Source organism: Lolium rigidum, chromosome 3 (assembly GCF_022539505.1).
Source record: "Lolium rigidum isolate FL_2022 chromosome 3, APGP_CSIRO_Lrig_0.1, whole genome shotgun sequence".
Lineage (NCBI taxonomy): Eukaryota > Viridiplantae > Streptophyta > Magnoliopsida > Poales > Poaceae > Lolium > Lolium rigidum.
In genome coordinates, this window is record NC_061510.1 from 107,353,620 (window position 1) to 107,365,800 (window position 12,181).

At 42.7% G+C, this 12,181-nt stretch overlaps 1 protein-coding gene and 1 long non-coding RNA gene across 2 annotated transcripts; both read left to right on the forward strand.

Annotated features, from left to right (window-relative positions):
- Positions 1-392: 392 nt before the first annotated feature.
- LOC124697943 lies at positions 393-1,276 on the forward strand. Its single transcript, XR_007000850.1, has 2 exons — positions 393-875; positions 1,104-1,276. It is a non-coding gene; the product is annotated as an uncharacterized LOC124697943 (long non-coding RNA).
- An 8,784-nt stretch (positions 1,277-10,060) lies between these two features.
- LOC124697944 (cysteine-rich repeat secretory protein 55-like) lies at positions 10,061-11,222 on the forward strand. The gene is made up of 2 exons (XM_047230467.1): positions 10,061-10,493; positions 10,604-11,222. Exons 1-2 carry the CDS (start codon positions 10,156-10,158, stop codon positions 11,058-11,060), a joined length of 795 nt encoding a protein of 264 aa, XP_047086423.1. The 5' UTR covers positions 10,061-10,155; the 3' UTR covers positions 11,061-11,222.
- Positions 11,223-12,181: the final 959 nt, after the last annotated feature.

A 12,181-nucleotide genomic window follows, 5' to 3' on the forward strand; every position in this document is an offset into this window, starting at 1 on the left:
GCGCGGGCGGGGCGGAGTCGTGGGTCCGCCTCGTCGGTAGGGAAATGAAGGAGGAATCACATCTGATGCGGGGGATCGCGTCATACCTTTTTTGAGAGAGATACACCCGAGTCAAAATGGAATGTAGAGATCCTATCCTGATTTTGGTTTGGACGAGAGCGTGCGATTGCTATTAAATAGATCGGACGAACCGGAGCGTGTTAAATTAGATTGAACGGCTCAGATGTCTCTAATGACGACCATCAAATTGCGTTGAGTGTCAAACGATCAACTCATATTTAATAGTAAAGATTAATAGTATAAAGATTACCCGAATTCTATTTCCTGCCTGGGCACCACCGTGTCTTACGGGGTGCTCCCCTTTTTCGTGCGTTGGATTGCGATCGGGCGGTTCAGATGACTTTCTCTCTACGGGACCACGGCTTCCTTATCCCCATCCGCCCGAACAGCTAATTCGCTCCTCTATCGTCCACTCCGTCCTTATCCCCATCCCGACGACCTGCTCGAACGGCGAAAAGAAGATGAACTAGGCCCCCATCGAGAGGACCCCGATGCTGGCGGAGGAGGAACGGGAGGCGCTGGTGGGAAGCACTCTCGGCGTCTCCCGCCGATGGGGAGCACGGTGCCATCATGTCCGGCTCATGGCGGTCGCGCTCACCGTGGTGGTAGCGGCGGCGTTCCTGAAGTGCAGGCTGTAGTGGAGATAAGCGATGTGGAGCTGATCCCCGTAGACGTCGGCGCCGCGAGCTGGATAGCGTGGCGTTCGGCACGGATGGGAACGGGCCGTACGCCAACGTGTTGGACGGGAGGGCCATCAGGTGGCTCCGGGAGGAGCGCCGCTGGGTCGACCACTCCTCCGCGGCCGCGCCACAGCTGTAAGCCTTATTTGCGTACTCGCTTCTCACATCCTGCTTTGTGTTGCGTTGCGTTGCTTGACCCTCCAGCCCCAATCAGTTTGAGTAGAGCTATCAATCAGATTTGCAGTACTATGGTGCTTTGCACGATCTATCCCTGACCAATTAAATAGAGCAGTTATTTTATTTGTTCGTGAATTTTCATCTTGCCTCAAATCTTATGTAACAAGAGTGATTTTATACATCCAGGTTTGTGGAGACGTCCGCAATAGTAATTTTCTCCAAATTCTTGATGTAACTTTTTTGCACCCATATGTATTTTTTACTATTTTCTTACATCTAGAGCGATAGAAGTTTAATGTGTACCCAAAATTCCTGATGTAACATTTTTCCAACTATATGTATTTTTTACTTTTTTCTTACATACAGAGTGATAGAAGTTCAAGGCGTACCCTAAATACTGATGTAATTTTTTTGCAGCTATATGTAGTTTTACTTCTTTCTTACATCTAGAGTGATGGAAGTTCAAACTTCGAAGTATATTTTCCCAATTTTCTTGGTGTAATTTATTGCTACTGGATTTATTTTCCTTGCAATTACTGAACGGAAGTTCTCTAATATGAACAAATCATTTGTTTTAGGGGCGGGTGAAAACGGGTTGTGCAATTCCATGTATTTTTTGTGTATTAATAATATACCGAAAGTAGCACAAAGCCACAAACTAGTTTTCCCAGCGCTGCTTTTTTTTACATCCTTAATCTGAGATGTTTTAGGAGTACTTTACGGATTGTTCCGTATGTTTGCAAGTGATAGCGACGGCTCTGGGGGAGGGCGTCGGAAGAAGGTCGGAAGGAGTGAGGGACTGACGGTGGGACCTGTGTGCATGTGCAATTTCCGAAGGGACCGGAAATTTCCAATTTGGGAAAGCACCGAACATGTGTTTCTATATTTGGGTGGGGCACTCCCTAAGACTAACCAGTGCCTGGGCACTCTGTAGAAACGTCCTAAAAATTATACGGGTTTGCCCCTTTTACGGGGTCTGTTAGACATGCTCTTAGGGGTGGAGTAAACGCCATGGATAGCTACAATGCTCGTTACATGGTGGAGCTGCTGGCTGTGCGTCCTCGCTTTGGCGGCGTATGCACCTTTGTTGCCTTTACCGATGATTCTGAATGCTACTCCTCTTCACGAAGTGGAGAAATTTGCCGCAACGTTGATCGGAAGGTATTATACATTCATTCATGTGATACGATATCTTTACCTTTTGTTCTCGATCCGTATCTCCTTCTGAATCGGTTTTTCCCATTGACGATATACGCTGCAGGGTTATTTAAAGCTCCATTCAGAAGGCGGGGCCATTGGTGACCACTTCTCTGTTAGGGTTAATGTCCCAGGGCATAGCAACAGCATAGCTGATGATGTAGGAGAGTTCTCCTACACGGTGGACCCTTACACGTGCGACATTGCCGTAAATCACACCATCTCAACTCGACGCGGCAGGAAAATGGACGTGACTTTCGTGCCCATTCACACTGCTACACAGGTCAATGTGTACGTCACCCTTGATCTCATATCTAGTGGCAGCATCTACTATGTCTATGGTGAAATTACGGCATGCCACCAACTCTATGACGGCATGGACGTCATTCTCTTTTCTCATGGAAAAGACGACAAAGCAAAGGTTATCGATGGCAAACTTCCACTGTCGCGCAACTGGGCTGTTGTTCCAATATACTTGAAGCATCTCCTGACAATCAAGATGAACCTGTGCGTTCAAACTAATCAAGATCATGATGATCATGGCCGTACCATCTCCTTCCAGGATTATATTACCTTCTATCGTGACGATCCTGGAAAAAACGATCTGCACTGAAGACAATGATAAAGTTAATGTGAAGATTGCATACCAGTAATTGATGTGTCAAGAGACAAGGGACAGATCACTTGTAAACTGCATTGACATTCATATGTTTTGTGTTTGGTTTGTTTAACCTATAAATCTAAAACGTGTTGTGACATGTAGCTAAGGTATAAGGTTACATCTGCACTGGGAAAGGTTGCTAGCGTCCATCATACCTTTTTATTATAAGTGAAAGTAGAGAAAGAGGGACAAATGACAAGAATCAATAACTATTTTCTTTGATGTGGAATGTACTTATATATAAGGGTGAACATATATGATTATCTCGGTTCCCATGAGGCAACGCTCCAGCAGAATAACTACCTAATGACCTACATCGTGGGGTTTCCTCGTGCAGTTACAAGCAGGGTACATGTTTAATCACAAGAATCAATTTAATATAGGATAAATACCCGGGCAGGAAGTATTTATCCTACATAGGACTCCTTTTATATACTCCTAGGTGTACGTATTTATCCTACATAGGACTCCTTTTATATACTCATAGGTGTACGTACTTCCCCACCTAATATACCTCCTAAACGATTGTATTATACCTCTTTATCATTCCCAATATACCTCGTTAGTTATTATTACATACGCCAATACAATTTTCACAAAAAATATCATCGGAGCATTTTTTAATATACCACTTTACATACAAAAATGCAATATAAAGTATGTACAATCAAATAAAAAAATTGGTAGAACTCACTTTGATGTATCTAGTATTAAATAATGAACTATATTAGAAATGATAAAGAGGTATAATTTATTCATCAATGTGATATATGTTGGGACATGGGAGTACGTACACCCAGGAGTACATGCTCATTTTCCTACGTGGTATTGGAAGGAACTATTCTATCATCATGTATAGAATAAGAAACCCAACAAATCCCACCGAGCAGGGGCGGGCGGGATTCACGTGTCCCTACCAGACCTTCCCACCACAATATCCTTGGTGGACCGAGCGAGCACTAGCGGGGACACCGTCGCGAGGTCCGCCCACCTCCAGCAAGCTACCCCACCTAAGGACCTTCTAGGCCAGCTGGCACGATGTAAGCGAGCGACGGTGGAGGACGGAGCGAGGGAGAGAGCACCTGAACAACCCGATCTCCCTCCTCCTCGCCGGCGAGCTCTCCCACTAGAAGACCTTTTTATCCAGCGCGGTACGAGCAAGCTAGGCCAGATGAAGGGAGCAAGCATCTGAGCAATGCGATCACCCTCCTCCTCGTCGGCAAACGATGGCGCGAGTAAGCCAACACCTCAACCTCCCCAATCTGGTTTCTTATTGTCGTCGACAGAATCCACGTGGTCATTTGTGTTGGTGACGTAGGAAGGATGTCCTTCCACAGGATGCAACTCCGACGGACATCCTTCGTCCTGCAGCAACTCCCAAGGACCGAGGACAGAGAAATTGATTCCCATAAGGCCATCGAATAGGTATCAGGAAGTGCTCCAGACGAGGTCCTCTCCTCGATTTCTTTGTCCTCCATCTCCTGAGAAGAAATGAGGCCATCAAGTGCTACAGACGAGGTCCTCTCCTTGATTTCTTCATCCTCCACGTCCTTCGAAATTTTCTTCACATGTTGTTCAGAATTGTGAAAACATTGATTCCAATGTGAAATGTGAAGCACCAGCTGGAATAAAGGTAATTTTCCGTGTACTTCTAACTATGTTGCATGTTAGCTTCCGTTTAAGTGTCACTGAACTTCTCTTCTATGAACCATAAGTGTTGATTAGCATGTTAGGTTCCTAAGATGTTGAAAGTGCAGAATTGCACTTCTTATTGATAGGTACTTCTTGTAATGTGAGTTCAAACTTGTTATTTTTCTGACTAGTTATGCCACTCGGAGTTCTAGAATCCCACCCCCATGGGTCATTCCCTCGTTGGTACCTACTGGACATCTCCATTGGTTATATGGTTCTTCACACCTTATCTACTTTGTGGCCCCTTTTCAAAAGAAAACCTGACTATAGGTGGGAGCCCTTTGGCAAAATGAATTTTTGAAAATGGTTTATAAGAAAAGAGTTATTTGAAAACCTTGGAATTGGATAACCCTGCCCAAGTGAGGATTTGATGAAAAGATAAGTTTTTGAGAAAGGTGATGCTAAAAGAAAGAGGAAAAAGGTGTTTGCGAAAACTTTGGTGCCTGGGTACTTACCCTGACCAATTTTACAGTGCGACCATATTACCCTGAAGAGGGACGGGGCGTAGCATAGTAGTTTGTCTCGCCTTAGTTTAGGTCCTGTAAGTGTAAGGGGAAGTCCGAGCATGGACACCTATCGACCGTGGCCTTCCCAACATTATGGGGACTCCTTTCCTTCTCATACAGATGGCACGAGTACAACCTATGAGCTTCCACTGAAAGATGCCCCGCAGTTGGTCGCGACATAGGCTCGAGCTGGCACAGGACTTTGCAACTCCTTGAAAAACAGCCCCTCGGAATCTGGTGTTGGGAGGTACAACTCTAAGTGCCATGTCTTAGGCTAAGGAGAGCATGCGAAAAATTACGATCAATTATCTGAGCCTCGCATACTTTCATATAACGAACTAGGGATGATCCCGACGGATTTATCGGATCTTGTGAGGAAAGTGTAGTCTATAGAGTGTATTACTATTCGAATAGCCGTGTACGTGGTCATGAAGGGTTGGGAAGTCATGTTACTTAGCTCTAAAGAGTTTGGATTTATAAAAGAGTTTTCCAAACTATTTTGGGAAAGACTACCTGCGGGACTAGTAGAATGGTACCTGAGAAGTACGTAAGAAGATGAGAGAATGTTTTGGTCATATGGAGATGGATAGAAAGAAAAGGCGTGTCATCTTTACCTATTAGTCTTCAAAATAAACTTGTTTTCAAAAATGTTTTCCAACAAAGATATAGCAATGTTATATCGGCCCGAGGAAATCCTCGTTTTTAAACTATTCTTCCACAAAGATCATTATAGAGATGCTATATCCATGATAGAAACTATCTCTCTCACTTTGTTGCCCTAGATTATAGATTGTTTCCTTGCTATAGACATACATGCATATCCTTTACTTCTCTCTAAGGTGGTTTGCGAGTACATTCAAACGTACTCACTGGTATTGTTGCCCTTGCTATTTATTTATTTTTTGAAATTTGTTGCCCTTTCTATTTACTTGGTCAATACATGGAGGTGTTCGGCAGATGAAGAAGGAATCTGGTGACATCTATGCGAGCTAGGAAATTTCTCTCGGTCAGTTGCATGTAGGGTTATAGCAGATAACTTGGGCTCTACGCTACTTTTGTGAAGTGATTCCGCTACTCTAATATTAAGCTAGACCCTTAGAGGTTTTTATGTTAGTATTGTTCATGTGACCATGATGTAATGTTTTTATTCGATACTGTAATGGATAATGTAATTTTATACCAGTTCGTTTATGATTTAGCAACACATTGATCATGGGATTGTGAATAGGAATGCATAATGGGTGACTCGTACTTCTCTCTAAGGTGGTCTGCGAGTACATTCAAACGTACATTCCATCAAACGAATGTGCAAACCTTCCACCAAAAAAGCAATATGAGTCTCCAACCATAATGAAGTACTAACCATCCACGAAAAGGAAGTACAAATGTTCAACCCTAAGAAGTACGAATATTACAATAACTGATGTACGAGTCTTCTACTAGCAGAAGTATGAGTCTTCTAACGTGTCGACAACAACGAATCATCGGTACCATAACACCTACACTACCGCGGAAACACAAAGAATATGATTTAAAAACATGGAAAAATAAGAATAGGGGAACCCCCAACCAACCGAACGCTTTTTACAATCAAATATATATTAAATAATAAAACTACAAAGTTTAATCATTACAAAAAAAGCAAAGAAATAGAAGTATGTATATTCTTATGAAGAAGAACGCCATGAGACAAAAGAGAAGTACAGAGCATTCATATATCAGAGTACAAGTTAAAAAAATAGAGAAGTTCATGTGCTTATTCAAAAGAAGTACAACCTACTTTAAGGGAGAAGTAGAGAGAGAGATATAAGATGCATAAAACATTGAATTATATGGGGCGGGGGATCCAAGAACACCTATTTTTTTAGAAATCAAATATATACTAAAGAATAAAATTACAAAGTTTAATCATTACAAAACATAAATAAACAACGATAAGTACACACATTCTTATGAAGAAGTATGCCATGAAACAACATAGAAATACATGTCTTTCATATATTGTCATGTTTTGGATGAAACTCCACAGATGCAGAAACAACACAATCTAGGTCCATGATTTTATTTTAGATTTTCTGACAAACTTGTAAGTGTGACATGAAAAATGGGGTGCACCCGCAACTTATTGCGGATTGTAGTTTTTGAAGTACATCATACTACAAGGAAGAAGTATGCTAATATACAAAAATTAAGTACGGCTAATCAAATATAGCTACTATATATTAAAGAATAAAATTATAAAGTTTAGTCGTCACGAAAAATAAATAAACAAAGACAAGTATATGTATGAATATCAAGAAGTACGGATGATACAATAGAGAGTTACAAGCTTTTACAAACTAAAGAGAAGTACGGGTTGAATGTAAAGAAGTATGGCTTGTGACAACAGAGAAGCACAATGTTTTCGAAAATGAAGTATGGGTTACAACAAATAGAGAATTCCAGGTGCTAATTTTAAGAAGTACAACCTACGTTAAGGGAGAAGTACAAAGATATATAAGACACATAAAAATATTGAATTATATGGTGGGCCCCTCTCCCAAATAACAATTTTTACAAATAAAATAAATAATAAAACTACAAAGTTAAAGCATTACAAAACTAATTAAACGAGGTACATGTAAGAATAGAAAGAAGTAAGTTCCATACAAAAAGAAAAGTACGGTATTTTACAATAGAGAAGTACAATATTTTACAAACAGAGAAGTCAATGTGCTAATTTAAGGAAGCACAACATACTACAAGGGAGAAGTATAACCTACTTTAAGGGCGAAGTATAAAGATATATAAGATGCATAAAAATATTGAATTATATGGGGGGCGTCCCATCTATCAATTTTTCCAAATCAAATATATAATAAATAACAAAACTGTAAAGTTTAAGCATTACAATAATAAATAAACAAACATAAATACATGTACAAATAGAAAGAAGTAAGACCCGAGACAATAGAGAAGTACGTACGACATTTTTACAATAGAGAAGTAAAATATTTTACAAATAGAGAAGTCCAAGTCCTAAACATACTACAAGGGATAAGTACACTAATGTACAAAAATGAAGTACATCTAATCAAATATAATTATAATATATTGAATAATACAATTATAAATTTAAGTCATCGTGAAAAATAAATAAACAAAGAGAAGTGCATGTATGAATATCAAGAAGTACGAGATCAGACAATAGAGAGTTACAAGGTTTTACAAACTAAAGAGAAGTACGAGTTAGTGTAAAGAAGTACGGCTTTTGACAATACAGAAATGTATTTTTTTAGAAATGAAGTATGGGTTACTACAAATAGAGAATTCGAGGTGCTAATTTGAAGAAGTACAACCTACTTTAAGGGAGAGGTACAGAGATGTATAAGATACATAAAAATATTGAATTATACGGGACCCCCCACCTAACATTTTTTGCAAATCAGATATGTAATAAATAATAAAACTACAAAGTTTAAGCATTACAAAAATAATTAAACAAAGAGAAGTACATGTATGAATAGAAAGAAGTAAGACTTGAGAAAATAGAGAAGTTCGGTATTTTACAATATATAAGTATAATGCTTTACAAATAGAAAAATCCAGGTGCTGATGTAAGAAGTACAACATACTACAAGGGAGAATTACAAAGATATATAAGATGCCAACCGGGTGAGGTTTTCGGGAGCAGATGTACTCGGTGGTCCTAAAGAGACGAGGCAGCTATCGAGTGGAGTGGTCTCCGTGATGGTCCAAATATATGGTACATAGTTGGTAGGGTTATTTTTGCTAGGCCCCAATGGGCCATTTTATCGTAACCTAATACACGTGAGGTTGAACTTATTTCATACATTTTTCAGTTCCAAAAATGTGCACATTATTTTGAGGATGAACTTATCGAGGAGTTGGAATTGGTTTACATTATGGTACTCATTCTTGAGAAATGGAATTGCTCGGATATGCTGATCACGGTGAATTGGAACCACCCTTTCGTGTGCGAATAAAAGGCTCTCACCGCCCACGTACGCATTTCAATCGCCATTGCATTTTTCTTCATCATTTTATCTACAGAACTTTGTGCCTAGCCATGGCCAACTGGAATGGTCCATGCTAGTTCTCGGATTCCAGCGACGATAACACCTAGGCCAACGAGTATGGTTGGTATCTGAACTTGAGCATGATACGGGAAAGAGGACTCACATCCATAACTATGATATCGGTGACCAAGATGTCATGAGGAGATACACTGCATTGAGCCCATTTCAACCAAGGCAATATGATTTTCCAATAAGAGATGTTGGAGGTAACCAACCCTTTACATCTCATTGGTTTGACAAATACGAATGACGAGTATAGTGTTCATCTAGATGCAGCGTTTTTTCTCTTTTCGCTAGTTGTTCAAGGATGAAACTAAACATAAGGGTGGTGCTGGAAGTCTGGAACTAAAAAAATTGTAGTTGTGTTCTTGTTATTGTGAACCTATGTATACATTATATTATTGTGCTGTTTTTTTTAACTCCAAATACCTAACATAAAAATTATGGCTCCTACACCGGCTGAATGGCTGATGATGGTGCCATGATGGACACTATGTCGGTGGATGACAATGACGTTGGTATTCTGAAAGGTTTTGTAGTTTGTACCGCTGCCCATTGGTGATCTGACTTCTTTTGTGTTCTAGATTCCGTCCTTCCTTTTCTAAAGTTAGGTACCAATTAGACTCGTTTATGGCCGGGATGAGCGTGGAGTACTCTGCTAGTTACAATAGCGAGATTCCCATCACTTCGCCCCTAGACGTCTGAAGCCACAGGAAATCAAAGTTGGGTGGGTTCCCTACGTACGTACCACTCATTTGTAAGCCACATTCTAATGGAACAAGTCAACGAGTCATATAACGTGCCGCGAACCAGCTAGCAAGCAATATCAGCAAGTGCCCACCATATGCAGAAATGCCCATCGCTCTCCGACGACTATGAATGGACCATTGCTGATTCAGCAATAGCTCGGTCCACGGCCTCATCCTAGTGTCGACGTCTGGCGTTGCACGCGATCCAATCGAGCAGTCAAGAAAGGCAGCAACGACTACTTGTTATAAGCTCCAACCATTCGCCACACACAAGACACAAACAATATATCTCTGTACTGTAGATGCTAGCATGCTAAGCGTAGCATAGCACTGAAGCTGAATAGTTCTAGCGCCATGGCATTTTGCAGAGCGTGCAGCGGCTTGCTGCTCCTCGCCATGGCTATGCTCCCTCTGGCTATGGGTATAACCATGGACCCCATTGGCAGTTACTGCGCCGGAACCAGCTACAAGGGCAGCGGCAAGGCCAGCATCAACTCCGTCCTGACGGACCTCGTCGTCAAGGGCTCCACGGGAGGCTTCGCCACGTCCTCCGCCGGCAAGGACAAGAACCTCGTCTACGGCCTCGCGCAGTGCCGCGGCGACGTATCCGCCAGCGACTGCTCCGCCTGCCTCGCCGACGCCGCCAACAAGCTCCCCGCCACCTGCAGCTACCAATCCGACGCCAGAATATGGTATTGCGTCTTGTAGATTTTACACATATAGTATTCAGTTATTTCAGTGACTTCTTTGAGTCGACAGTCAACAGAGATTAGCTTGACTATATAATGCGTGGTGCGTGCAGGTACGACTACTGCTTCGTGCGCTACGGCAACACGGACTTCGCGGGGCAGACGGACACGGGCGCCGGCGTCATCCTGGTGAACGTGCAGGCGGAGGACACTGACCCCAAGGAGTTCGAGAAGGCGGTGGGGATGGTGATGGGCAAGGCGGCGGCGCAGGCGTCGGCGGCGGGCAGCGCGGGGCTCGGCAGGGCCAAGGAGCAGTACACGCCGTTCGTCACCATCTACGGCCTGGCGCAGTGCACGCGGGACCTCGCGCCGCTGGCATGTGCGCAGTGCGTCTCGACGGCGCTGTCCAGGTTCGGCGACTTCTGCGGCGCGCAGCAGGGCTGCCAGATCAACTACAGCACCTGCAGGGTGCGCTACGAGATCTACCCGTTCTACTTCCCGCTCGACGGCGCCGGCGCTCAGCCCACCACTGATATGACCAAGTACACCAAGATCATCGTGCACCCTTAACGACGTACAGAACTCTCAGCACTTTCTGTTGTGCATCATGCGACAGAAGTATACTATCCGTGGTATTTGAGCTGCATGCACTTAATAATTAAGCGCCGGTACGTAAGGTTGTAGCCAGCGCGTGCTTCTATTGGGAATAATACGACGTGCGTGTTCGTACTATTCAAGTTTTCAACCTAGCTGTTAACTTGAAGAGGATGATGCCAAACGACACATAAGTCATCCGTTCTACGTTACTGAATTGATAGCATATAAAACTATTATATTTGTGCTTAAATTTCGAAAATAGATTACTTTTCGGAGTGGTAGCAAAAATATGCCACTCTACTAGAGGTTTTTTCTTTTTTGCAATCTGCACTAATCTTGAATTAAACGCGAATTGATAGCAAACCTGACGAGTGGGACCCCGCATAACGTGGCAAAATCCGAGTAATTCCTGAGATGGAAATATAAAAAAGTATCTAGAAAGGGAAAAAGTATCTAGAAAGACATTAATATGAATCTGAGGAAGGAGAAAAGGAAAATAACCCATAAAGCAGATGGAAAACCATCCCCCCCCCCCGGCGCATGGTTTCAAGCGAGCTCCTTGAATGCCAAATAGGCTGCCTTTCCCTCCTTCAAGGTTCAAGCTCATGCATTTAAGGAGGGCTAGTGCGTGGGCATTACCCTTCGGGTAACCAATGTTGCCCTATCCTGTATTTCCTAGTTGGAGACCCATGAAGGCACTCGACGGCAAGATGGACCGCTAGGACGGTGCAATGGAAGATTCCTTGAAGTACAAGACGCGGAAGGAGCCGAACAAGAAAAGTCTAGAGATAGATCTACTGTAAACCTAGTCGTACTCGATTAGACCTCTTAAGACCTGGCCTCCTATATAAAGGCCAGGAGAGGGGTTGTCGAGGGACACAATCAATCTTAGTGATCTTAGCCAACAGAAGGTTAAAGCTAGGTCACCTTAGCGATTAGCCATCTTGACGAGATCTCAGCCGAACTATTCGACACCCCATTGTAACCCATTATCATCATAGGCGACCGCTTCCATAGACCCCCAAACCAACAATTGCATAAACGTACCATTATGCACGTGCTCCTTCCGCCGGCGCTAACGGGTCGGGCTAGGT